Consider the following 25,085-nt stretch of genomic DNA (forward strand, 5'->3'; position numbering starts at 1 on the left):
TCCTGGGTCCGTATCCCTCTATTCCCATCCTATTCATGTATTTGTCAAGATGCCCCTTAAACGTCACTCTCGTCCCAGCTTCCACCACCTCTTCCGGCAGCGAGTTCCAGGCACCCACTACCCTCTGTGTAAAAAACTTGCCTTGTACATCTCCTCTAAACCTTGCCCCTCGCACCTTTAATCTATGCCCCCTAGTAATTGACCCCTCTACCCTGGTATAAAGCCTCTGACTATTCACTCTGTCTATGCCCCTCATAATTTTGTAGACCTCTATCAGGTTGCCCCTCAATCTCCATCGTTCCACTGAGAAACAAATGAGTTTATTCAACCTCTCCTCATAGCTAATGCCCTCCTTACCAGGCAACATATTGATACCAGTATGTGGTGAATGTAACTCCGTAATTCACACTGTATTGTATATACATGAGACCATGCATTGATAAGCGCAGTTGCGTTGCCCGACCACTAGGGGGAGTAGCGCTGGGATTGCTTAGGAGTTTGTACAGGGCTCCACCCTTGGCTCTGCCCATGACTCCTCCCCCTGGACTGCTGTATAAATACCAATGCTCAGAGCCAGTCGTTCAGTTCATCAAGAGTTCAACGTGGAACAGGTTGGCTCTGTTGTAAGTAGATTAAAACCACTTTTCACATATTAAAGCACATGTCTAGTGAATTGATGGTTCCATCACAGTACAAATCTATAACAGCTCATTTTCACAAAAAGAAACAAATACACGGAATGATCCCTCGCAGGTTCCTCAACAGAAATGGAGGATAGGCCTGAGAAACTTTGTGGGAGAAATGATTTGTCCATCAATGTGTGACTTGTTCCATGTATCAGGGCCATTCTCCGTCCAGGAGCTGCAGCTGTGCAGGCCCCTCCCACACGGCCCAATCTCACCGGAACCAAATCCTGACAACCACATTTTCCACTGGCGCTCAAAGTGCAGGTGAACATCCTGGGCTTCCAGCGTGTTTAACCCACGGTGACGTGCCAGTTGCGCAGCACTCACCACAGCGGCAGCAACAGCATCAGCAACCTGTGAAAGCATTTCCTCAACAGCGTAATCAGGTGGCCCATTTGGGTAAATTCCACGCATCTGGTTCCACAGCGTCTTCTTGCTTCAAACCGGATTGCCTTCTGGACTCATAATTCAGCATGAGATCAGTTTTCCAGGACCCAGGTATCTTCAAAAAAAATTGTCCCTCTTTCCAGCTACAGAAAAGGAAGGAAACAGCAACAGCAGCCTCCAGGCATCTGCAGCCACACCAGCAGGAGCAAGCGGCAAACACAACCTACAACTGTGAAGTGCTCTCATAACAAACAAGGCCAACTCCTTATCAGCAATAGTCTTCAGCTGTGAAGCTGGAGGCTGTTCACAGTCAAAGGGAGTTAAAGTGTCCTTCAGCCTCGGACCAAGAACCCGGCTCTGCCCTGGAAGTGTTTGGTAGGACAGACGGGCAGTCGCTGTAGTTGCTCCTGTTATGGGTATCTACAATAGATAAACATGAAGGCCTCAGACTAAAAGCCCCTCAAACCCCCCCCCCCCCCCCCCCCCATGCCCAGCATAGGAGTGATCCCCGATCTGGAATGTTTCAGCCACCTGACCAAGCCCAATCCGCCGCCCCCTGAGTACTGGGGCAGCATCTCCAGTGCCCTTGAGCTGCACTGCAGAAAAATGGAAAAGGCTGCTCACCTCCTCAGTTCCCCTCAGCAGCCATTGCGCCAGCTTCACGTTTTTATAAAGGAGGATTAAACAACGTCCGCGTGATTTCTCACTGAGGGGTTGGGTAATTCGACGGGAGGCTGACACATTCAACTTCAATCTTGCTACTAAAGTGGAAATGAATGCAAATTGGGGTTAATGATATGCTCGCCATATTTGGGTGTGATCCGGATCTCGCTATCAGGAGCGGGCTGGTTAGACGGCAAACTGATTTGCGCCCTGATTCACCTGAGGAAGGAGCAGTACTCCGAAAGCTAGTGATTTGAAACAAACCTGTTGGACTTTAACCTGGTGTTGTAAGACTTCTTACAATGAATCGCTTCACACTTCTCTGTACTAAATGTAAGCTGGAACATGTCTGCCATTGTCTCAGTTGGTCTATTTTCTCCTAAAGTCCGCCGCTATCCTCCTCACTGCTTTTTAACTTTCCAAGCTTGGTGCCATGTGCAAAGTCTGAAATGAAACTCTGCGTGCCCAAGTGTAGGGTCGGAATCCTCCACCTGTTCACTGGCAGCGGGATTCTGCGGTCCCACCTGGCAGCAACCCCCCCCCCCGGGCAATACGACCAAAGGGCACCAACGCACTGGAACCAAACTCTATATTCGTCTGCAGTCTTAAAACAACTGTTCCAATACTCTGGGTTACCTGTCCCTCAGGTAATTTCATGTCTATGGAGTCACCATACCTTTAATCCCACTGTAGTGTTTTGCTAACAAGTCGATTATGTGGCAGCTGAATGTCCATTTATTCAACATCAACCGCACCAACCTCAATAACCTCTTCCAGTATTTCATTGAATAACTCTAGCACGTTATTCAAATCTGAATTCACTTGTGATGCGCAATCGATAACTACTGAAATGAGGATGTAGTCCGAATTGAAGGCTTTAATCAACAAGATGTTTCCCCAGCAGCTTGAATACAGAAAAGGCAGGCTGCTGGGAGACACGGGTTCTTATACCCCACCTCACTGGGCAGAGCTACCTTACACTCTGACCAATGAAATGCAAACACTTGGGCCAATGAGCAGCGAGCCTTCTCCACCAATGGTGGCTCAGCACTCCCAGGTACCGTAGTACCTCCAGTCATACTACCACAACTTGACCAAATCCACAATGTCCATTATTTATTAGCCAGTATTCTTTTCAAGTGTCCATTAATTTTGTCCTGTGTTGCTGGAAATGTTTTTGCCCCAACACTGACAGTAATCTTACTGCTTTATCATTGACAGGCTCATCGCTCTTCTCTTTTTTTTATTGAACAATGGTGTAAAGTTTGCATTCCTCTGCAACGACTTCTTTATCAACGGAGGATTGGAAGATTTTGGCCAAAGCCTCCAGAATTACCGGCTTTCCTACCTTTAGCAATGCAGGATGCATTTCATCTGCGCTGGATACCAACTTTCTCTTTATCTAATGTCATCCTATCTAATTCCTCTGCATGTAAGATGTGAGCATTTTGTTATAGTGCCCTCTTTGCTTCCCTCTCTGGTGGGCAGGTGTAAATTTATTCATTATTCCTTTTTGTTCCGGATGTGTGCTTCACTGGCTAGTCCAGCATTTGCTGTCCATCCCTAATTGCCCTTGAGAAGGTGGTGGTGAGCTGCTTTCTTGACTTGCTGCAGTCCATGTGGTGTAGATACACCCACTGTGCTGTTAGGGAAGGAGTGCCAGGATTTTGACCCAGCAGTGACAGTGAAGGAATGGTGATATATTTCCAAGTCATGATGGTGAGTGACTTGAAGAGAAGACTTGAAGACAGAGGGAGAATGTGAAAGCTCCCAGCAGTTTATTTAAAGAAAGTTATGAATAGTTTCACGTTATATTGCTTTTCACATTTCTATCATTTTGCCCAACAGGAGGAATCTTGTGATGCACCATCAATGAACACGAAACGTAGATAAAGTCCGAATGATAGGCTTTAATACACAAGACGTGGACCCGGCAGCAGATGTACAGAAGAATGGCAGACTGCCGGGGAACAGCGGTTCCTATACCCCGCCTCATAGGCGGAGCTACCTACCTCTCAGCCAATCGGCTGAGAGGCACATGACATACCTGGGCCAATGGGCAGCGAGTCCTCTGCACCAATGGCAGCTCACACATCCAGGTACCGTAATACCCCTAGTCATACCACCACATCTTGGAACAAGCAATCACAATTTGACCCCCAAATCCGTTCCTTTTAAGGACCATGCAGGATTCATCACTATTCAGTCTCCAGTGTATTCAGATTCAGCTCTCTGAGGAGAGGTTTTGCTCAGGCTCCATCCACCCACAAAGGTAAATGAAGTCCAGCTGAATCTTTGCAAACTGACAACATAAAGTTACAAGGAAGCTACTCACTTGCATATGATAGCCGCACGCTTGGCATTGGAAAAATTCTCGAGCTGCAAAGATTCCTGGGTCAGGAAGGCCACTGTGAGGTGAAAATAATTGTTCCACAGCTGCATTGAGGTGAAACAGAAACACAAGAATGACATGTTACAATTTGCGGGTGCTGGAATTATCAGCGAGCGACAGGACCCCAATATTTGGACCATATGTGCCCGCGCTTCATCGCAGTCCTTTTACACACAATGGCCTCCCAATTGGTGACCAACCATGTTTGCTGCCCAGCATTGGATGATGGACAGGACACTCATGCAGGAGGCCCAATGGGAGGGCCCAGAGCAAAGTCCAGTCAGCAATTCCACAGGGAAAGGTGAGCACTGTTAAGGAAGAAAGTGGCCAAGGGGATGCCTGAAAAGAGAGATACTCAAGAAAGGTTCCCTATTCAGGCACAAATAAAATAGAGCCAGAGTCATTAGTGTGCTCAGTGTGGTGGGGCAACCCTGCTGCCATCACATCACTGTCAAGGCCAGCATTTGTTTGTCATCCCTTTTTTTTTTAAATTTAGAGTACTCAATTCATCTTTTCCAATTAAGGGCCAATTTAGCCTGGCCAATCTACCTACCCTGCACATCTTTGGGTTGTGGGGGCGAAACCCACGCAAGCACGGGGAGAATGTGCAAACGCCACACGGACAGTGACCCAGAGCCGGGATCGAACCTGGGACCTCGGTGCCGTGAGACTGCAGTGCTAACCACTGAGCCACTGTGCTGCCCTAGTATTTGTCATCCCTAATGCTCTTGAGCTGAGTGACTTGCTCGGCCATTTTAGAGGGTAGTTAACCACATTGCTGTGGGTCTGGAGTCACATGCAGGTCAGACTGGGTAAGGACAGCAGATTTCCTTCCCTAAAGGAAATCAATGACTCAGATGGGGTTTTGCAACAACAGTATTCACATGGCCCTACTGCTGAGAATAACTTTACATTTCAGATTTTATATTAAGTAATTTATTAAGCAGCCACAGTGGGATGTGAACCCCTGTACTCAGAAAATTAGCCTGGCCCGCTGGTTTACTAGCCCAGTGCCAATCTGTCACCTGAAACTACCTTTTTATTCAACCTACGTTAACCCTCTGACGTGCTGCTCAGATTTAGCCTTCAAATCCTTGCCAGGCTCCTATCACAGCAGCGAGCCAAGAAATCGCTTCTTGGCAGCACGGTAGCATGGTGGTTAGCATAAATGCTTCACAGCTCCAGGGTCCCAGGTTCGGTTCCCGGCTGGGTCACTGTCTGTGCGGAGTCTGCACGTCCTCCCCGTGTGTGCGTGGGTTTCCTCCGGGTGCTCCGGTTTCCTCCCACAGTCCAAAGATGTGCGGGTTAGGTGGATTGGCCATGCTAAATTGCCCGTAGTGTCCTAATAAGTAAGGTTGGGGGGGTTGTTAGGTTACGGGTATAGGGTGGATATGTGGGTTTGAGTAGGGTGATCATTGCTCGGCACAACATCGAGGGCCGAAGGGCCTGTTCTGTGCTGTACTGTTCTATGTTCTAAATATCCACTGCTGGGAGGAAATTGTCTCACGTGTGTCCATAATGGCCTTGATTGTCCCTCTCCAGGAAGTAAACTACCTATTCCAGTGGCAGCCCGCCTCTGGAAAACTAATTCAGAGGTCCGACAGCAGCACAGAGCGGCTTTGACAGGGTCTTCCGCTGCTTTTCCAGCCTCCGACCACTCTAAACCCATCTTCGCGTTGCAGAGGAAATTCACAACCCCTCCCACTTCACCGAATCTGAATTTACCCTCAGCTTCTACTTAACATACTGCCTGTCCAAGGAAAGTCCTTCACACATCATCCATGCGAGACCACCGACAGACATCTCGTACTGAATTTCAAGCATCAGAAATTTAAGGCAGGAGCGATACAACGGGCGGTATTATTCAATTCCCCACCTGTGTGTTTCTTGGTTTCACGCTGGTCTTTGCATGAACAATGTTTAGGATAAAGATACACACATACACACGCGTTTAAAAAAAAACTTGCCAGCAATTTACCAGACAACACTGGCTTTTTAATTATTGAGCAGTGAGGTGAACCTGCCCATGGGCCTGCTCTGTGTAAACCCAGTGCTAAATGTCTGCATTCCCCCCTCGTTCAGCCTGTGAATATGTTTTGTTCCATCTAAACGTACCTGGAGCTCAAAGCAGTTGCTGTTCAAAAACATGTTATTCAAAGTCTCCGCGTACTGGTTGATGGCACGTAGGAAAACCCTGCGGAGAAAAGAACGAATAACTCATCACCAAAAATATCCTCGACTTGAGCAACAACAGGAGACTCGCCAAAGTCAATTGCGTGCAAGAAAAGGAGAAAGGAAAGGTTTATGTTGCAGGCAGACAGGTACGAAAAGCAATCAAGAAAGCTAATGGAATGTTTGGCCTTCATCTCAAGGGGGTTGGAATATAAAGTGGAGGGATGTTTCAGTTGAGTGGAGCCTAGATCAGTCTCCATCTGGAGAAATGCATTTAGTTCTGAGCACCTCTGGAAAGGTATATTGGCCCTAAGGGGCATAATGTCGGTTTAACACAATGAAAGGGGGGCTCAAGAGGTTCAATTATGAAGAAAGTAGTTCCATGATCTTGGCTTATACTCCCTTGACCACAGAAGATTGAGGGGGCACTGTAATTGAGGTGTTTGAAATTATAAAGTGCGGATGCGGAGAAACATTTAGTGGAGAAAACAAGAGGACATAATCGTATAATCAGAGCGAAACTATTGAGGAGTGAAATCAGGAAGCAATTCTTCAAACCATATCTAGAAATGTCTCTGCGGACATCTGAAATCTTCAAGACTGAGAGTGATAGCTTTTTGTTAAGTAACGGTATCAAGGAATGTGGAGCAAAGGTGAATAAATGGAATTGATGGAAGAGAATGACCTAATAAAATGGTAGAAAAGGCTGGGGTGGCTGAACGGCCAACACCTATTCCTATTTCCCTAGCTTGTCTATACATTGTTTCTTCATTGTAGCTTTTTAGATGGGGATAGCGTTACAATGTGAATGGGTAAGGGGAATTTGGAGTAAAAAGTGCAGACAATGGAGATGTTTGATGATTAAATCTTGTGCTTTTGGCCTTGGTAACTGGGGGGCTCTCGGACAATGTTCAGGGGCTGCATCATACTCATATACTGAGACCAGAGCAGCTCATTTTAATGTGAGAAGGAGCAATCGGACAGGGTTTGTTTATGAATGGTCAACCCCTGAATACACTTCAGAAGTACTTCATTGGCTGTCACGCACTTCAGGACATCCTGAGGTTAGTGGAAACACATTAGGAATGCAATTTTTCCTTTACTATGGTCAGAGAATAAATGATGACTCTGCCAGTGACACGCACCTTCCAAGAATAATAATAATCTTTGTCATTGTCACAAGTAGGCTTAGGTTAACACTGCAGTGAAGTTACTGTAAAAAGCCCGGAGTTGCCTGTTCGGGTACACCGAGGGAGAATTCGGAATGTCCAATTCACCAAGCACGTATTTTGCGACTTGTGGGAGGAAATCGGAGCACCCGGAGAAAACCCATGCAGACACGGGGAGAACGTGCAGAATCCGCACAGTCAGTGACCCAAGCCGGGAATCAAACCCAAGTCCCTGGTGCTATGAAGCAACAGTGATAACCACTGTGCTACCGTGGAAAAAACACTGCACCCACTCTCGCAAGTCACTGATTGAAAATCATGACTAGATCACTGGCTTGCATCTACCTCTTCCCAATTTCAGAACCTTGATGCTCCGACCAATGGAGTACACCCACCACGGCCCACTTTGTGAATAGCTAACGCCGTAAGTGGGTCGTTCCATCCCTTGATGGTTCAGCTACACACCAATCATTCTACTTGGCTCACTAAAGTAGCAGGGAAACTTAATTCATTCCTGTGTTACAAATTCTGTTCTTTTTTTTAATTTTGTGCATGTGTGCTGCTGGCAAAGCCAGCATTTATTGCCCATTCCTAATTGCTCCAGAGAAGGTGGCAATGAGTTGCCCTCTTGCACCCCGCAGTCCATGTAGTGCAGGCAAACCCACAGGATATTAACCCTATGAAAGTGACGGAACGGCGATATAGCTTCGTCAGGCTGGTGTATGGCTTGGAGGGACCGTGCAGATGATGGTGTTCACTCAGGTATCATGTTATATTTTAAACTCCTGGTAGCATGTTATTTTACCTTGTGTAATATAGCATATTACTCTTTTGAACCAGCCGAGTTGATGAAATGAACAACAGTCTTCTTGTAAAGATAAACTAATTTATTGAGTAATACAAATAATATTTGTGAGTCCTTTTTACTTATTACTCAACTAGTAAAGAAATAAAATACAGTAACTAACTATACAATATGATAATGAAGTAACTTATAACTGCTCTCTCTCGCTGTTCTATGTCTTGTCTGTTCACTCTCCTGAAGCACACTCTCTCAGAAAGTGGGAAAGTCCACTTTATATCACTTGACAGTGAGACACCATGGCCGAGATTCTTCCTTCCAGCGGGAAAACTGGCGCCAACGACTCCGGCAACAACGGGCCCCCGAGGTGAGGAATTCCAACCTGTCTAGGGGGCTAGGTGGATTCCAGAGGGGTTGGCGCCACTCCAGCTGGCGTCGAAGGGATGGCGCGAGTTTGCGCATGCACAGAACGGCCGTCGTGATCTCGCGCATGTGCGGACCCGCCGGCGTGATTCCGCGCATGCGCAGACCAGCCTTCGTATTTTGGCACATGCCATGGAGATTCTCTTTTCCGCGCCAGCATGGCGGAGCCATACAGGGGCCGGAGCGGAAGAAAGAAGTGCCCCCACGGAACAGGCCCACCCGCAGATCGGTGGGACCCGATCGTGGGCCAGGCCCCTATGGGGGCCCCCCCGGAATCGGATCCCCCCACGCCCCCCCCCCCCCCCCCCCCCCCCCCCCCCCCCCGAGGACCGTCCACACCGACATACCTGCCAGGCCCCGCCATGTGGGACCATACGTGACCCACGCTGGCGGGACTGGCCAAAAACGTATGGTCGCTCAGCCCATTGGGTGCTACCAACGGCCCCCTGACCGGCGTGGCATGAGTCCCACCCCCGCCCAAAAAACAGTGCCAGATAATACGGTAGCCGGCGTTGGGGCAGCGTGGGGTCGGAGAATCCCCCATCCTAGTGGTGAATTGACTGTACTAGTTTTACATACATTGATCATGCATATTGATATACAGAGATCACTACATTCCCTTGCATCTGCTGCCCTTGTTATTCAAAGTGGTAGTGGTCACGCGTGCGGATGGCTCTGTCCAAAGAACCTTGGTGAATTGCTGCAATGCATCTGCAATGCATCACTGCACTGCTGCACTGTGCAGTGCGAGTAACAAATGTTTACGGTGGCGGATGGGATGACGATCAAATAGGCTGCTTTGTACTGGATGTTGTGGAGCTTCTCGAGTGCTGTTGAAGCTGCACTCATCAAAGCAAGTGGAGAGTATTCCCATCACACTCCAAATTTTATGCCTTGTGGACAGGCTCTGGCGAATCTACAGGTGAGTTCCTTACTGCCGGATTCTCAGCCTCTGACCTACTCTTGTAGCCACAGTATTTATATGGCTGGTGCAGTTCAGTATCTGGTCAATGGCGACCCCCAGGATGTTGATGAAAATTAGTGCAAACATTCCTACTTCGGCATCACGATGGAGGGGAGGTGACGGAGCAGTTAAAGATGGTTAGTACACTCCCATGAGGAACACGTGAATTAAATTATACGTTACACACAGAACATCAAAATTAAAAGGATGATTCTTGGCCAATATTAAACAATCTGTTGTTTCTGTCTTTTTCCTCTTCATTGTGAGCATATCTTTGTTTGAACAGAAAATGCTGCTCGCGTCACCGAGCTTGCACAGTGCCACATGGTGTGACAGCTGAATTAGCTTGTACGCACAGCTAAGATTACAGGATTTGCTGCACCGCCCTGTGTTAATTACTAGATCTGATCATGTTAATGCAGCTCCTACACTCCGTGGGCATAGGAACTCCTCTCAGCCAATCCCCCTGATGTGATCATCACATCTCACCGAAGACAATGTAGCAACCACAAGAAAAAATCCGAAAGGACTAGGCAGAATACACACATGAACCTCCGGCTTAACAACTTGTAGTTGTATAGTCTTTCTACCTAACAAACAGTTTCAACAACATTCCATGAGGACATTATAAAACAAAATATATCAGCGATCCACGTAAGGATATAATAGCGCATGTGGCTGGAAGTTAGTGAAGAGAGGTAGGTTTTAAGGAGTGTTTTACAGGAGGAAAGAGAGATAGAAAGATTTAAGGAAAAAATTCAAGTGCTTCAGGCTTAGCTGCTGATGACTTGGCTGTCAACGGTGGTATAATTAAATTTGGCGATGCTCAAGAGACCAGGATTAGTTGGGGTGCAGAAATTTTGGAAGATGGTGGGAGTGAAGAAAATAACAGAGATAGGGGGCGGGATTCTCTCAGCCCGGGCGGGGCCGGAGAATCGGCGGGACGGGCGCGAATCGCACGGCAGCGTCTGCCGATTCTCCGGAGGGCGGAGAATCAGTGCCATTGGCGTGGGGGCGGTCGGCGTGGCGGCAGTCAGGGGCCATTCAACCTGCCCCCCCCCCCGGCGATTCTCCACCTGGGATGGGCCAAGCGGCCACGCAAAAAATCAGAGTCCCGCTGGCGCGATTCACATCTGATCTTACCCGGCGTGACCTCAGCGTGCATGCATCCGGGGGTGGCCTGGTGGGGTGGGAGGGGCGTCCGACCCTGAGGGGGACCTCCCCTGTGGCATGACCCGCGATCGGGGCCTACTGATCGGTGGGCCGGCCTCTCGGGCTGGGGGCCTCCTTTGTTCCACGCCGGCCCCTGTAGCCCTACGCCATGTTGCATCGGGGCCGGCGCGGAGAAGGGAGCCACTGTGCATGCGCGCATTGGCGCCGGTCCCACGGCGCATGCATGCATTGGCAGCGGTCCCACTGTGCATGCGCCCTCTGAGGCCAGGTTCGGCAGCTGGAGTGGCATGGGTCGCTCCAGTGCCATGCTGGCCCATTGTGGGGATCAGAATCGCTTCTCCTGAGGCCATGTTGACGCCATCGAGACACGCGACAACGTTTACGACAGCGTCAATACTTAGCCTCAGGATCAGAGAATCCCGCCCTGAGAAGGGGGCAATGGAGGATTTAAAGAAAAGAAAGAGAATGTCATAGTTCGAGGCATTGCTTGATTGCAAAGCAATGTAAGGCAGCGAGCACAGGGGTGGTAGATGAACAGGACGTGACACAAGTAAGAGCAGGGTCAGAAGAGTTTTGGATGAGCTCAAGTGACGAAAAAAATCAAATCCTTCCAACATTGGTGCATCATGCCAGCGATATCCGTTAGCTTCACGATGCACTGCAGTGACTCTCCAAGGCTTCTTCGACAGCACTTCCTAAATCTGTGATCTCCACTACCTAAATTGATAAGGGCGGCAAATGAAGGGAACACCATCCCAACAGGTTCTGTCCCAAGTCACGCACCCTCTTGACCTGGGCATAAATCACCATTGTTTTTACAGCACTGTGGACTCACTTGCACCACACAAACTTTCTAGAAAAATGCCCTGCACCACCTCCTCAAGGGATAGCATGGTAGCACAGTGGTTAGCACAGTTGCTTCACAGCTCCAGTGTCCCAGGTTCGATTCCCGGCCTCGGTCACTGTCTGTGCGGAGTCTGCACGTTCTTCCCGTGTCTGCGTGGGTTTCCTCTGGGTGCTTCGGTTTCCTTCCACAGTCCAAAGATGTGCAGGTTAGGTGGATTGGCTATGATAAATTGCCCTTAGTGTTCAAAAAGGTAGGGTGGGGTTACTGGGTTATGGGGATGTGGTGGAGGTGTGGGCTTAAGTGTGGTGCTCTTTCGAAGGGCCTGTGCAGACTCGATGGCCGAATTGCCTCCTTCTGCACTGTAAATTCGATGCTTCTTTGAAATGTGCAACAAACAGCATCTTTGTCAGCCTTGATCATATCCTAAGAATGGGTAGACATGGATAGAGTGCTCTTCCAAAGGGTCAGTGAAGACTCGATATGCGGAATGGCCTCCTGCACTGCAGGCATTCTCTAATTCACATTCTAGCATGAGCCATCAACAAAAGCAACCCACACAAAACTCCCCCTAGTTCCCCTGCCTTATCCCCTCAATGATACTGAGGCCAATTGTAACACCCAACTATACAGACTGCATACTGAACATTCACCAACGTATCGTTGTGCAGTTGGCAGTGTCCCTATACCTCTGTGTCAGGTCTTCTGTGTTGAACTTTAACCCCAAGACTTGATGACCAAGGAAGTGTGCATGTAACACAGCCAAAAAGGTTCGATATAAAACTGCAAACCCTTCCAATACACGCCAATGGCAGGCGGGAAGAGCAGGAGACATTGTTGGTTAGCCTTGTGATTGAGGCACCCTCAATTACGACGCGAGAGCGAGGTCGGTAATCAAAAGGCTTTAATCCACAGAGAACTGAACAGCATCCGAGAGAAGTGTGCTCACCACATGGAGCCTTATCCTATATACCGTTTCCTGGGGGCGTAGCCAGAGGCGGAGTCCCCCAGGGTTCCAAGCATCTTAAAGGGGCAAGGTATTAAGGGGCTAGTTTAGTTTACTTGGCTAAATCGCTGGCTTTTAAAGCAGGCCAGCAGCACGGTTCGATTCCCGTACCAGCCTCCCCGGACAGGCGCCGGAATGTGGCGACTAGGGGCTTTTCACAGTAACTTCATTGAAGCCTACTCATGAAAATAAGCGATTTTCATTTCATTTTCATTTCATTAAAGGTCAGGTACCGTTTACAGCAGTTATTAATACTGTTCATCACAGTGATGGAAGGAACGTTGGAGACTTTGCCATCAGTATCCATTGCTCTAGACTGCAACATGCGTGTAAAAGTGCACGTTGCCACAGCAACTCAAGATTCCCGAAGTGAACTGTAACATACCATCGCACTAACATTCCTTCAAATTTAGGAATTCATTGTCTAACCTGTGTACTGGTATACAGAACTATTTGCTTGTCCAAACTGCACATTGTCTTCATGGTTTCTGTTCTATCAAAGCCTGCAGGCACATGACCTGATTTCAAATTGAAATGTATGATTTAATTATCAAGCCTCACTTCCCTTAAACATTGGAATATTTGGTATATATTAAGGCAGCAGAAACCTCTTCAGAACTATTTAATGTCATGTGAAAGCTGGTGGGTCAATACTGCGAGTGCAGATGTGATCTGATTTTCAATTTCCTTTTTACCTTTCTGAAAGCTGTTCATGTGAGTTCTTCAATGTGAGAGAGCACCAGTGGTAGGGGCCAGAATTGCTTCTACATTGTTTCCTTGTACTCAATGTGAGCAACAAATGTCCCAAGTGAAACATGGACAAATGTACAGTGAAAGCCCCTCCACTGTCCCAATAACAAGCATGAAACATTAGTCATGAGAAACTTGCCCTCGGCTACACCTGCTTCCTTATCACACAGCTGGCCATTTTTTGTGACGCTACTATTGAAAATAGATTCATTTGTTCTTAGGCATGTGGGTGTCACTGGACAGGTCAGTATTTATTGTCCATCCCTGGTTACCATTTTGTTTTGATGAGGCCGAGTTCTTTCATCGAGGCATGGAGCCAGATGTAGGCCAGACGGATGAAGGACAACACATTTCTATACCTTAAGCACACAAATGAGAGCAGGTAGGTTTTTATGAAGCATGTCAGGATTGGAATTAAGATTATGCTAAAACATTCCAAGGTGTTTCATGGAAGCATTATCAGCCAAAAGCTGACACTGGTTTTGCGCAATATTTTTGAGTATGAGAGAAATGTGACATTTGGGCAAAGAATTCGAGATGTAGGACTCATGGCTGGGATTCTCCATCCCGGCGCCGTTTTTCGGGCGCTGGCGGGATTACCGCCACCCCGGTCGGATGCCGTTGGCAGCGGCTCCACCCCTCAGCGATTCTCCGGACCCCGATGGGCCGAGTAGCCGACGAGTTTGACCGAGTTGCGCCGGCGTGGATTACTCACCACACACACGGTGGGACCTGAAAGGTGAGTGTGCAGGGGCCATCCTGGAGGGGGGAGGGGGGAGGGGAATCCAACCCCAAGGGGAGGTCCCCTACGGTGGCCTGGCTCGTGATTGGGGCCTACCGATTGGCGGGTGGGCTGGTTCCGTGGGGGCCTTCTTTACTCTGCGCCGGGCCCCTGTAGGGGTCCGCCATATTGCCCGGGCGCATTCCGCGCGCGGAACTTCGCTGGCTGTTTCGCGCATGCGCGGAAATATGTCGGCCGTTCCGCGCATGCACGGACTCGCACGGGCTGTTCCCCACCGGCTGGAGCTGTGGGGACGACTCCGGCGGCAACCTAGTCCCCTAGAAAGGTGAGAAATCCTCACTTTCCGGGGCCATTGACGTGGGGACATAGCCCCATTTTTATAGAATCCCGCCCCATATCTCTTAAAGCATGGACACAAATCGTGCGATGATGGCATGGTGGTGATGTTACTGGGCTAATTATCGGGAGGCCCGGACTCATTTTCTGGAGACATGGGTTCAAATCTCACCATGGCAACAGGAAATTTAATTCAATTGATTAATAAATATGGAATTAAAAGCTAGTCTCACTGGTGATTACCACAAAACTAATTGATGGCCATAAAAAAAATCATTTGGTTCACGAATGCCCCTTTAGGAAAGGAAATCTGCCATCCTTACCCAGCCTGGCCTACATGTGACTCCAGATCAACAGCAATCTGGTGGGCAATCAGCAGGCCGAGCAAGAGAGCCACCGCCATTTTGTCAAGAGCAATTAGGGATGGGCAATAATGGTTGGCCTAATTTCCAGTGATGCTCACATCCCAGGAACAACTTTAAAGAAAAGATGATTGGGCGAAGGCGGTGTTTTGGAGGAATTGAAAAATGTTGAAGGCCTTTAGGGTTGAAGAAGGTTACCGATGTGGGTTGGGACAATGAAGAGATCTGAACACAAGGATGAGAATTTTAAAATCGAACAATTTCTGGACCCTGAGCACTTACAGGTTAGTCAGCACAGCGTTAAATACATACCCTGAGGTGAATTTGGTGGCAGAGGTGTAATCAGGCAGGAGGGGTGCTGGGGGGAAGCCCGCCCCATTCTCACTGCTGCCCTAATTAAGTTGAGGGCAGGAAAGGATGGTCTCCTTCCCTGCCACAAATTGAGACCCACTAAAGGGTCCCATTCCTCCGCCATTGGTGTTCACCTAGCCCTTAGGAGGTGGACTGGCCACATGAGAAATTCAAAAGGTAAATCCTGTTGGGGTTGCTTTCTGGTTTCATGTGGGTGGCTGACATAGAGGGATCTGGCATCGGGAAGGGAGAGTCTTCTGAAATCCAACCCCCGCCCTGGCTTTGATTTCCTTCCCTGTAACCCGCATCCAGTGAACCCCCTCCCGCCTTCACTCAGCCGTGGCCCAGGTCATCGATGATCCTCGGCCTCAGGTAGATACAGTAATGGCAGCAGCCATTAACACCTCAGTGGCTCTCCCACAGGCACTGCTGCTGGCCTCTGATCCGCCGCAGCCCTCGGGCGGCAAGGTCTCCGCCCCCAGACCACCCGCTCCGGGTCTTTGAGCTCAAGGTAGGCCCACCACTGCCCAGCTTGGTGCCTGGTTGGGACGTGATGTGGTGGGTTTTCCCAAACGTGAATGACAAGGGTATCTCACCAGCTCTCCAGTCAGCAGATGAGATTCCCATTGTTGACATTAAACTCGGCCAATGTGTGCGAGGACTTTGTGCGAGCTCGGGAACGGGACATGAAAATTTGGATGAGCTCAAGTTTGATGAGGGTGGAAGATACAGGCAGCTGGCCAGGTAACTGCAGTACCTTTGGAGTATGGCCATTGTTGTTATAAAGGAAAACAGGGTCAGCTCTGTCCACAACAAGGTCCACCAAAACAGAAAAATAAATGAATGGCCAGTTAGTCTGTTTTTCTGGCAATAGTTGAGTAATAACAGTCAGTTTGGAATTGAGAGAACACTCCTCTCCTTGGAACAGTTGTGCCCAGCTGAGAGGGTAGGCGATGGAGTCAGCCTGTGGCACTGCTGATGATGCAGTGTTCCCTCAGCAATGCACTGTTGTGCGTCAGCCTCCAGAAATGCAAATAGTCTGCATTCTGAAAATATTATCAACTGTCTGATGTCAAATAGACAGTACGGTAGCACAAGTGGATAGCACTGTGGCTTCACAGTGCCAGGGTCCCAGGTTTGATTCCCCGCTGGGTCATTGTCTGTGCGGAGTCTGCACGTTCTCCCCCTGTCTGCGTGGGTGGTCCGGTTTCCTCCCACAGTCCAAAGACGGGCAGGTTAGGTGGATTGGCCATGATAAATTGCCCTTCGTGACCAAAAAGGTTGGGAGGGGTTATTGGGTTATTGGGATAGTGTGGAAGTGAGGGCTTAAGTGGATCGGTGCAGACTCGATGGGCCAAATGGCCTCCTTCTGCACTGTATGCTCTATGTATGTCTATGTAAATGGCCATCAAGCTGGCCACAGAATATCTTTAAACCATGTAATCCAGTTAATATATCGTCTAAGTTTATTACTGGGGATCTGGTCGATGTGGATTTTATGCTGACGTCAGTGTGTGCAATATTTGCTCTGGGCGTTGCACCGAGTAGGAAGATTAAGCAAAAATATTTTGACATAGGCAACCGATGAAGACAAGTTGTCTTAAACCATGTTCCTTCTGCAAACTGCTCACCCCTTCAGGCTATTGTTCCTGGAATTATGAAGTCAAATTGTCTCTCTTCTGAAATATCTGAAACTGTAGTCCGCAGCGGTCCACCTGATATCAAAGTAGATATACGTGTAATGCTCGCACACCGGTGAATCACTGAAGCACAGAAATCTACAGTGGCAGTTCCTTAACTCTTTCACGGGTGAGACTGTCGGAGCGGATATAGTTAAAAAGAAGAATTCCGCTGAGCAAAAAGGAGAGAAAGATAGGGAAAGTAAGTCAAAAAAAAGAAGCGAGCGGACATGGAAACCAAAAGATTGGCAGGGAACGAATTAAGATAGAGTAGGACTGATCCTTGGGGAATGGCTCTGTCTAACATCCTCCAGTCATTTAAAGTGATTCACTGATTTCTCTCCTGGAGCCGTTGTGTTTTATCCAGCTTGACACTGTCCCTCCCATTCTATGTGCCTCAAAGTTGTTAACCAGCCTTTTATGTGATAAATGTTGCCACAACACTTGTCAAGCATCATAAACAAGTACAGAAAATAATCAAAAAAGGCTCAGGGCCTTTACATCTCAAGGACGAGAAAAAACAGGATAGAAGTCATGCTTGAGCTGTGCAAAACCCAGGTTAAACCACACCTGGAACACTGTGAGCAGTTCTTGCACTACACCTGAGGGAGAATATATCGGTCTTAAATCATAGAACATAGAACATAGAACATAGAACAGTACAGCACAGAATAGGCCCTTCAGCCCTCGATGTTGTGCCGAGCAATGATCACCCTACTCAAACCCACGTATCCACCCTATACCCGTAACCCAACAACCCCCCCCCCCCCAACCTTACTTTTTTAGGACACTACGGGCAATTTAGCATGGCCAATCCACCTAACCCGCACATCTTTGGACTGTGGGAGGAAACCGGAGCACCCGGAGGATACCCATGCACACACGGGGAGGACGTGCAGACTCCGCACAGACAGTGACCCAGCCGGGAACCGAACCTGGGACCCTGGAGCTGTGAAGCATTTATGCTGACCATCATGCTACCGTGCTGCCCCTGTGTTATGTAATTCATAGATTTACATAACACAGACGGGGGCCATTCAGCCCATTGGGTCAATGCCGATGATTTGAACGAGCCAGCCAATTACCCTCACAACCCTCCTCTTTACCCAGAGCCCTGGAACCTTTTCCATTTTCAAGCATACATAATAATAATAATAATCACTTATTGTCACAAGTCGGCTTCAATGAAGTTACTGTGAAAAGCCCCTAGTCGCCATATTCCGGCACCTGTTCGGGGAGGCCGGTACGGGAATTGAACCCGCGCTGCTGGCCTTGTTCTGCATTACAAGCCAGCTGTTCAGCCCACTGTGTTAAACCAGCCCCTACATCCAATTCCCTTCTGCAAGTTGTTGTTCAATTTCCCTCCACCAACCTTTCAGGTGATGCATTCCACAGTTGAACAGTAAAGATGTAAATTCTCCACATCTCACTTTTGTTTTGTTTTTTAAAATTTGTGCATGGGATGTGGGCGTCGCTGGCTGGGGACAGTATTTATTGGTTATCCCTGAGAGCATTTATGAGTCAATCACATTGATGTGGGTCTGAAGTCACATTTGGGCCAGACCAGGTGAGATGACAAAAACTATTCCCGAAAGGACATGGGTGATGAAATTTCACAACAATCGACAATGGTTTAACCGTTAGTGTTTGACTTTTTATTCCGGATTTTCTTTCTTAAATTTGAATTTCATCATCTGCCCTGGTGGGATTTGAACCCAGAACAGTGGGCGCGATTCTTTGCTCACCAGGCCGGGTGGGAGAATCGCGGGAGGGCCGCTCTGGCACCCCCTGCGATTCCCCCCCCCCCCCCCCCAAAATGGCGTGTTGCGTTTTGCGACACGCTGCTCAGAGAATCGTGGGTCACCGTTTGTCACGGCGACCCGCGATTCTCCGGCCCGGATGGGCCGAGCGGCCTGCCGTTCCCGACCTGTTCATGCCGGCGTCAACCACACCTGGTCGCTGCTGGCGTGAACATAGCGCGAAAGGTAGGTTTGGGGCCTGTGGGGGACGGAGAGGGGATCGAGCACCACGGCCGTGCTCGGGAAGGGACTGGCCCGCGATCAATGCCCACCGATCGTCGGGCCGGAGTCTCCAAGAGACAAACTCTTTTCCCTCTGCCGCCCCGCAAGATCAAGCCACCATGTCTTGCGGGGCAGCGGAAGGGAAGACGGCAACCGCGCATGCGCGGGTTGGCGCCGGCCAATCTGCGCATGCGCGGCTGACGTCATTTGGCGACGCAGGCCGCATCATTATCGGCCAGCGTCAAGGCCCGGCGGCCGAGTTTCATGAAACGCCGCTCCTAGCTGCCCGGGGGAGGGAGAATAGGGGGCGAGTAGCGACCTCCGACGCCGTCGTGAAACACTCCAGATTTCACAACGGCGTCGGCCGTTGCGGAGAATTCCGCCCGTGAACTTTAACGCAGACGAGAAGCTGACAGATGAAATATATGTTGCAAAGTTGAAAACCATAGTATTCAACATAGAATCCTGCTTTGGGTGTTACCTCGGATGTACTTCATAAATAAACTGTTTCTTCAGCATTAATCATCAGCTCTGTATAATATCGCTAACATGTCACATATTCAGGGAGACACAGTGTCGATTTACAAACATTGGGACCAAGACTTCATGGGTCAGATTTCAAGGAGAAAAACTAGAATTGCAGTCCCTGGAATTTGGAAGATCAACGGGTGATTTGATCCACTGAAGTCCCGCTGCTGTCATGCCGGTCCCGTCGGCGGGAATCAAACCACTGACATTACCGGTGGGACCAGGCAGCGCGGGCGGGCACCGGGGTCCCGGGGGGGCGCGGGACGATCTGGCCCCGCGGGGTTTGTAGCCACTGTAGCCACCTAAAATGGACACTGAACTAAACAAAATGGAGAATTGCTAAGACTGCAGGGAAAAACAGTTTAGCCAAGGCAAGCAGCCTGCAAACACTCATTAGCATTTTGCAAGCAGCAAAACCAGTTTCTGGCCAGGTGGGAGATCTCAAACCAAAGGTGATAATGGCAGAACGTTTTACATACTAATGAGGCAGTCCAGATCTAGGCACACACAATGGCAACATTTGGGTTTGAATAAGATACTTGAGTGGATGTCCAGACAGAGCGGCACCAGAAGTATCCACTATAGAAACCGCCCCCACCATCAAGAAAGACCCTCACATTGGAGGAATTCAAAAGATATCGATTGGAAGCGATCCAATCGATACCTGAAGGTAAAGCCCGCCCAGGAAAAGGCAAGGACATTGGGGACCCCTATAAAAGTAGACCCCCACACATGGTCCTGTCTGTTGTTTCGTGCTCCGGCTTTGACCAAGAACTTGAACCTGTATCCTGACTCCAGCCGTTGAGCACCAGCCGCCGAACCGTAAGTGCCAATACGACGCTCGCTACGCGAACCAGGCCCGCTAGACCCCCAGTGACCAGCACGCTTTCTGAAGGTTGCAGACCAAGACCGGGACGAAGGCCTCGCTCCCTGACCTTGCCTGTTCCTGTTTAGTTAAGTATTCTGATTGCTTAGTTTAGTCATAGCTTAGTCCCTTAGTGTGTGCATGCGTATTTATTATAATTGTATAATAAATATTGATCGTTTGGAACTTACTAATCGGTGTATCGTTTTATTACTTTGAACCTGACCTTGGAATATTTGTGAGGTGTCTATACGGCATCTGGCGACTCCTGAGCTGAAAATACATACACAGAGCCTAGTAGTGTTAAGCACACGGCCTTTAACGGAGGCAAGTTAATACACTCCAATAAACGCGTTTTACACCCATAGCAAAACGTGCAACAGGTTCCCCCACGGTGGCCTGGCCCGCGATCGGGGCCCACCGATCGGCGGGTGGGCCTGTGCCGTGGGGGGCACTCTTTTCCTTCCGTGTTCGCCATAGTCTTCACGATGGCGGACGTGGAAGTGACCCCCTCCCTGGCTGGCATGGTGCCAAAGGCATTTCCCGACTGCCAGCGGGTTGCCAACCATTCCGGCGTGGGCCTAGCCCCTCAAGGTTAGGGCTTGGCCCCTAAAGGTGCGGAGAAATCCGTACCTTGGGACGGCCCAATGCCGGAGTGGTTCCTGCCACTCCATCCCGCCGGGACCGGTTTGGCGCCGGTTTTGGCGGCAGTCAGCGTGGCGCCAACCACTCCGGCGTCGGGCCTCCCCAAAGGTGTGGAATCAGCCACCAATCCCGCCGCCAACAGATGTGGTTGAAACCACGGTGGCGGGACAGGCTTCTCAGCGGCGGGACTTCGGCCGATTGCGGGCCGGAGAATCGCCGCAGGGGGCTCGCTGATCGGCGCGGCACGATTCCCGCCCCCGCCAATTCCCGGCTGGCGGAGAATTCCGGCCACGGCGGGGGCGGAATTTTTCCGGTGCCGGGCGATTCTCCGACCCTGCGGGGGTTCGGAGAATTTCGCCACTTTTTCCTGACGAGAGGAGGTGGAAGAGAGTATGCCCGGGGTGCGTGGGGTCCTTAATTATGCTGGCTGCCTTTCTGAGGCAGCGGGAATGAAAGATAGAGTCAATGGAATGGAGGCTGATTTTCATGATGGACTGGGCTACATTCACGACTTTTTGTAGTTTCCTGCGGTCTTGCGTAGAACAGGCTCCATACCAAACTGTGATACAACCAGAAAGAATGTTTTCTATTGTGCATCTGCAGACATTGGTGAGGGTTGTAGCTGACATGCCAACTTTCCTCAGTCTTCTGAGAAAGTAAAGTCGTTGGTGGGCTTTCTTAACTATAATGTCGGCATGGGGGGACCAGGACAGGCTGTTGGTGATCTGTCCACCTAAAAACTTGAAGCTCTCGACCCTTTCTACTTCATCCCCATTGATGTAGACAGGGGCATGTTCTCCACTACGCTTCCTGAAGTCGATGGCAATCTCCTTTGTTTTGTTGACATTGAAGGAGAGATTTTTGTCGTTGCACCAGTTCACCAGATTCTCTATCTCATTCCTGTACTCTGTCTCATCATTGTTTGAAATCTGACCCACTACGGTGATTTCATCAGTAAATTTGAAAATCAAGTTGGAGGTGAATTTGGCAACAGTCATAGGTGTATAAGGAGTATAGTCGGGGGCTGAGGACACAGCCTTGTGGGGCACCAGTGTTGAGGATGATCGTGGAGGAGGTGTTGTTGCCTATCTTTTCTGATTGTGGTCTGTGGGTTAGAAAGTTCAGGATCCAGTAGCAGGGGGACGAGCCGAGGCCAAGGCCACGGAGTTTGGAGATGAGTTTCATAGGAATGATGGTGTTGAAGGCTGAGCTGTAGTCAATATATAGGAGTCTGACATAGGTGTCTTTGTTATCTAGGTGTTCCAGGGTAGAGTGCAGGGCCATGGAGATGGCGTCTGCTGTGGACCTGTTGCAGCGGTAGTGGAACTTAGTGGAACAAGGCAATCCGGGAGGCTGGAGTTGATTCGTGCCATGTGTAATCTTTCGAAGCACTTCATGATGATGGATGTCAGAGCAACTGGACGATAGTCATTAAGGCACGCTGCTTGACTTTTTTTTGGTACAGGCATGATGGTCGTCTTCTAGAAGCAGACAGGGACCTCAGATTGTTGTAAAGAGAGGTTAAAGATGTCTGCGAATACTCCCGCCAGCTGATCCACGCAAGACCTGAGTGCTCGACTGGGTACTCCATCCGGGCCAGTGGCTTTCTGAGGGTTGACCTTCGAGAAGGCTGCTCTGACGTCTGCAATGGTGATCTCAGATACAAGTTCCTCCGCGGCTTCTGGGATGGAGGGCTTGCTCTCGCTGACCTCTTGCTCAAAGCGGGCATAGAATGACTTGAGCTCATCAGGGAGGGGTGCATTGGAGTCGGTGATTTTACATGCTTCATCTTGTGGCCCGTTATGTCTTGCAGACCTTGCCATAGACGGCGGGGATCCGTGTGGCTAGCCTGGGACTCGAGCTTGGTCCAATACTGTCTTTTGGCATCTTTGATGGATTTCTTTAGATCATATCTGGATTTCTTGTAGAGGTCAGGGTCGCCTGACTTGAACACCTCAGACCTAGACTTAAGCAAGCAGTGGATATCCCTGTTCATCCAGGGTTTCCGGGTGGGAAACATGCCGATTTGCTTCTTTGGCACATGGTCTTCTACACACTTACTAATGAAGTCAGTTACTGTAGTGGCGTACTCATTCAGGCTGGTCGCAGAGTTTTTAAATACTGACCAGTCCACTGACTCTAAACAGCTATAATGATGCCGGCATGGATGTTGGTTATCAATGCGGAGACCCGATACAATGAGGTCCATGCGCCCACCTGGGCTGCCATTGAGCATCGGATGCTTCAAGATGCTTTCCGATGCCTCAACCACTTTGGTGGTGCAGTGCAGTACACCCTGCAGAAGGTCACCCACTTTGTGGTGGCCTGCTGTGTCCTCCACAACCTGGCACAGCTGAGGTGGAGGAACTTGTGGCCACCTCTGAGGAGGAGGAGGCGCCGGACAGGGTGGGGCTGGAGGATGGGCCTGGGGAGGATGAGCTAGTGGATGGAGGACAAGTGCCAGCAGCGAGAGTCCGACAAGCCCAGAGGGCCAAGGAGGCCCTCATCACATAGGGTCTGGCCTCGTCCATCATTCTCCTTGCCATGGCACTGAATATTTCAAGGGAAGTTAGTTAACCACATTGCTGAGGATCTGGAGTCAGATGGTCAAATACAGGTGAAAAGGGCAGATTTCCTTCCCTAAAAATGGATTAGTGAACCAGATAGGTTTTCACAACAATTGATCAATGGTGTGGTCACAGTTTACTAATTTTATCAATTGAATTTAAATTCAATCAGCTGCCATGGTGGGATTTGAACCCTGATCCCCAGAGCAATTAGTCTCTTGATTGCTAGCCCAGTGACATAACCACTACACCACCTTCTCCCCAACATATGAAATGCTGGATGGAGATTCGAGGGAGAATGGGTGGAGCTGAGAAAGAACCTGAGAAACGAAAGGAGAGAGGTGGAGACGGGGAAAAGGAGAGAAGAAAGAATGGGTGAGTAGAAGGAGGGAGGCAGGAAGAAATCAGACATGGATTATCATTGAAGAGCAGAGGCAGAGTGAGAGGGACTAGAATTTGCTGTGCCCAGCAAGGAAGTTTGTAAACAATAATAATCTTTATTAGTGTCACAAGTAGGCTTACATTAACACTTCAATGAAGTTACTGTGAAAATCCCCTAGTTGCCACACTCTGGCGCCTGTTCGGGTACACCGAGGGAGAATTCAGAATGTCCAATTCACCTAACAGCACGTCTTTCGGGACTTGTGGGAGGAAATCGGAGCACCCGGAGGAAACCCACGAAGGCACGGGGAGAACGTGCAGACTCCGCACAGACGATGACCCGAGCCGAGAATCGAACCCGGGTCCCTGGCGCTGTGAAGCAACAGTGCTAACCACCGTCGGACACCATCGGAGCCGCTCTACATTTACAGTAGCAAGCTATGTTTATGATCAGGTAGATGATTCAATGTATCAACTCCAAGATTATGACATTTCATGAACAGAAAAATGCACATTTTCTGTGATATGCAACCGATGTGAGCCTCCAATTGTTTAGGTCGTGTTTCAAACCCAAAGTGCTCAGAGGATGTGGTTCACTCTTAACTGCACCCCCCTCACCTCACTCACTGAAATGGTCACTTAGTTCAAGGGCAATTAGGGATGCCCACACCTCAAGAGCGAAGAAAAAGAAGAAAACCCCCGACAGTAGGAGTGTAGAAAGCTGGAAAAGGGCGAAAGAAAAATGAAGATTGTTGTTAAAACCAATGAATCCCCATCACTAATTCAGACCCTGACATTCAAAGCATTTATCTCTTTCAATTCAAGCATGAATTAAATTTTTCAAAATCCGACTGTGCCATATTGGGAGGTTTAACTCCAATATTTACAATCCCACAGCAAATAGCATCTATTATGTATTGAAAAATATTAACAAGGCTGACGGACACACCAGATGAGAAAGTTCAGAACTTTAAGCAGCGGCCTCTTCACCTAATACATCAGTGACTTCTTTCAGATAACAGCTGGCAGCTGTGGGAGGTTATATTTGGGTTTTTCAGAATTTAATCTTTACATTACAAATCTTAGTGGTGTCCATAGAATCCATGGAATCCCTACAGTGCAGAAGGAGGCCATTCAGCCCGCTGAGTAAGACATTTTCTCCTCATCTCGGTCCTAA

The 25,085-nt window shown here is 49.1% G+C and overlaps 1 protein-coding gene across 1 annotated transcript in view; it reads right to left on the reverse strand.

The window, feature by feature from the left end:
- The window catches only part of LOC119963845 (dedicator of cytokinesis protein 2-like), a 1,353,280-nt gene that overhangs the window by 332,581 nt on the left and 995,614 nt on the right, over positions 1–25,085 (reverse strand). The window contains 2 exon segments of the mRNA XM_038793193.1: positions 4,072–4,172; positions 6,244–6,322. Coding sequence (XP_038649121.1) covers positions 4,072–4,172; positions 6,244–6,322 — 180 coding nt within the window.

This window comes from Scyliorhinus canicula, chromosome 3 (genome assembly GCF_902713615.1).
Source record: "Scyliorhinus canicula chromosome 3, sScyCan1.1, whole genome shotgun sequence".
Taxonomy (NCBI): domain Eukaryota; kingdom Metazoa; phylum Chordata; class Chondrichthyes; order Carcharhiniformes; family Scyliorhinidae; genus Scyliorhinus; species Scyliorhinus canicula.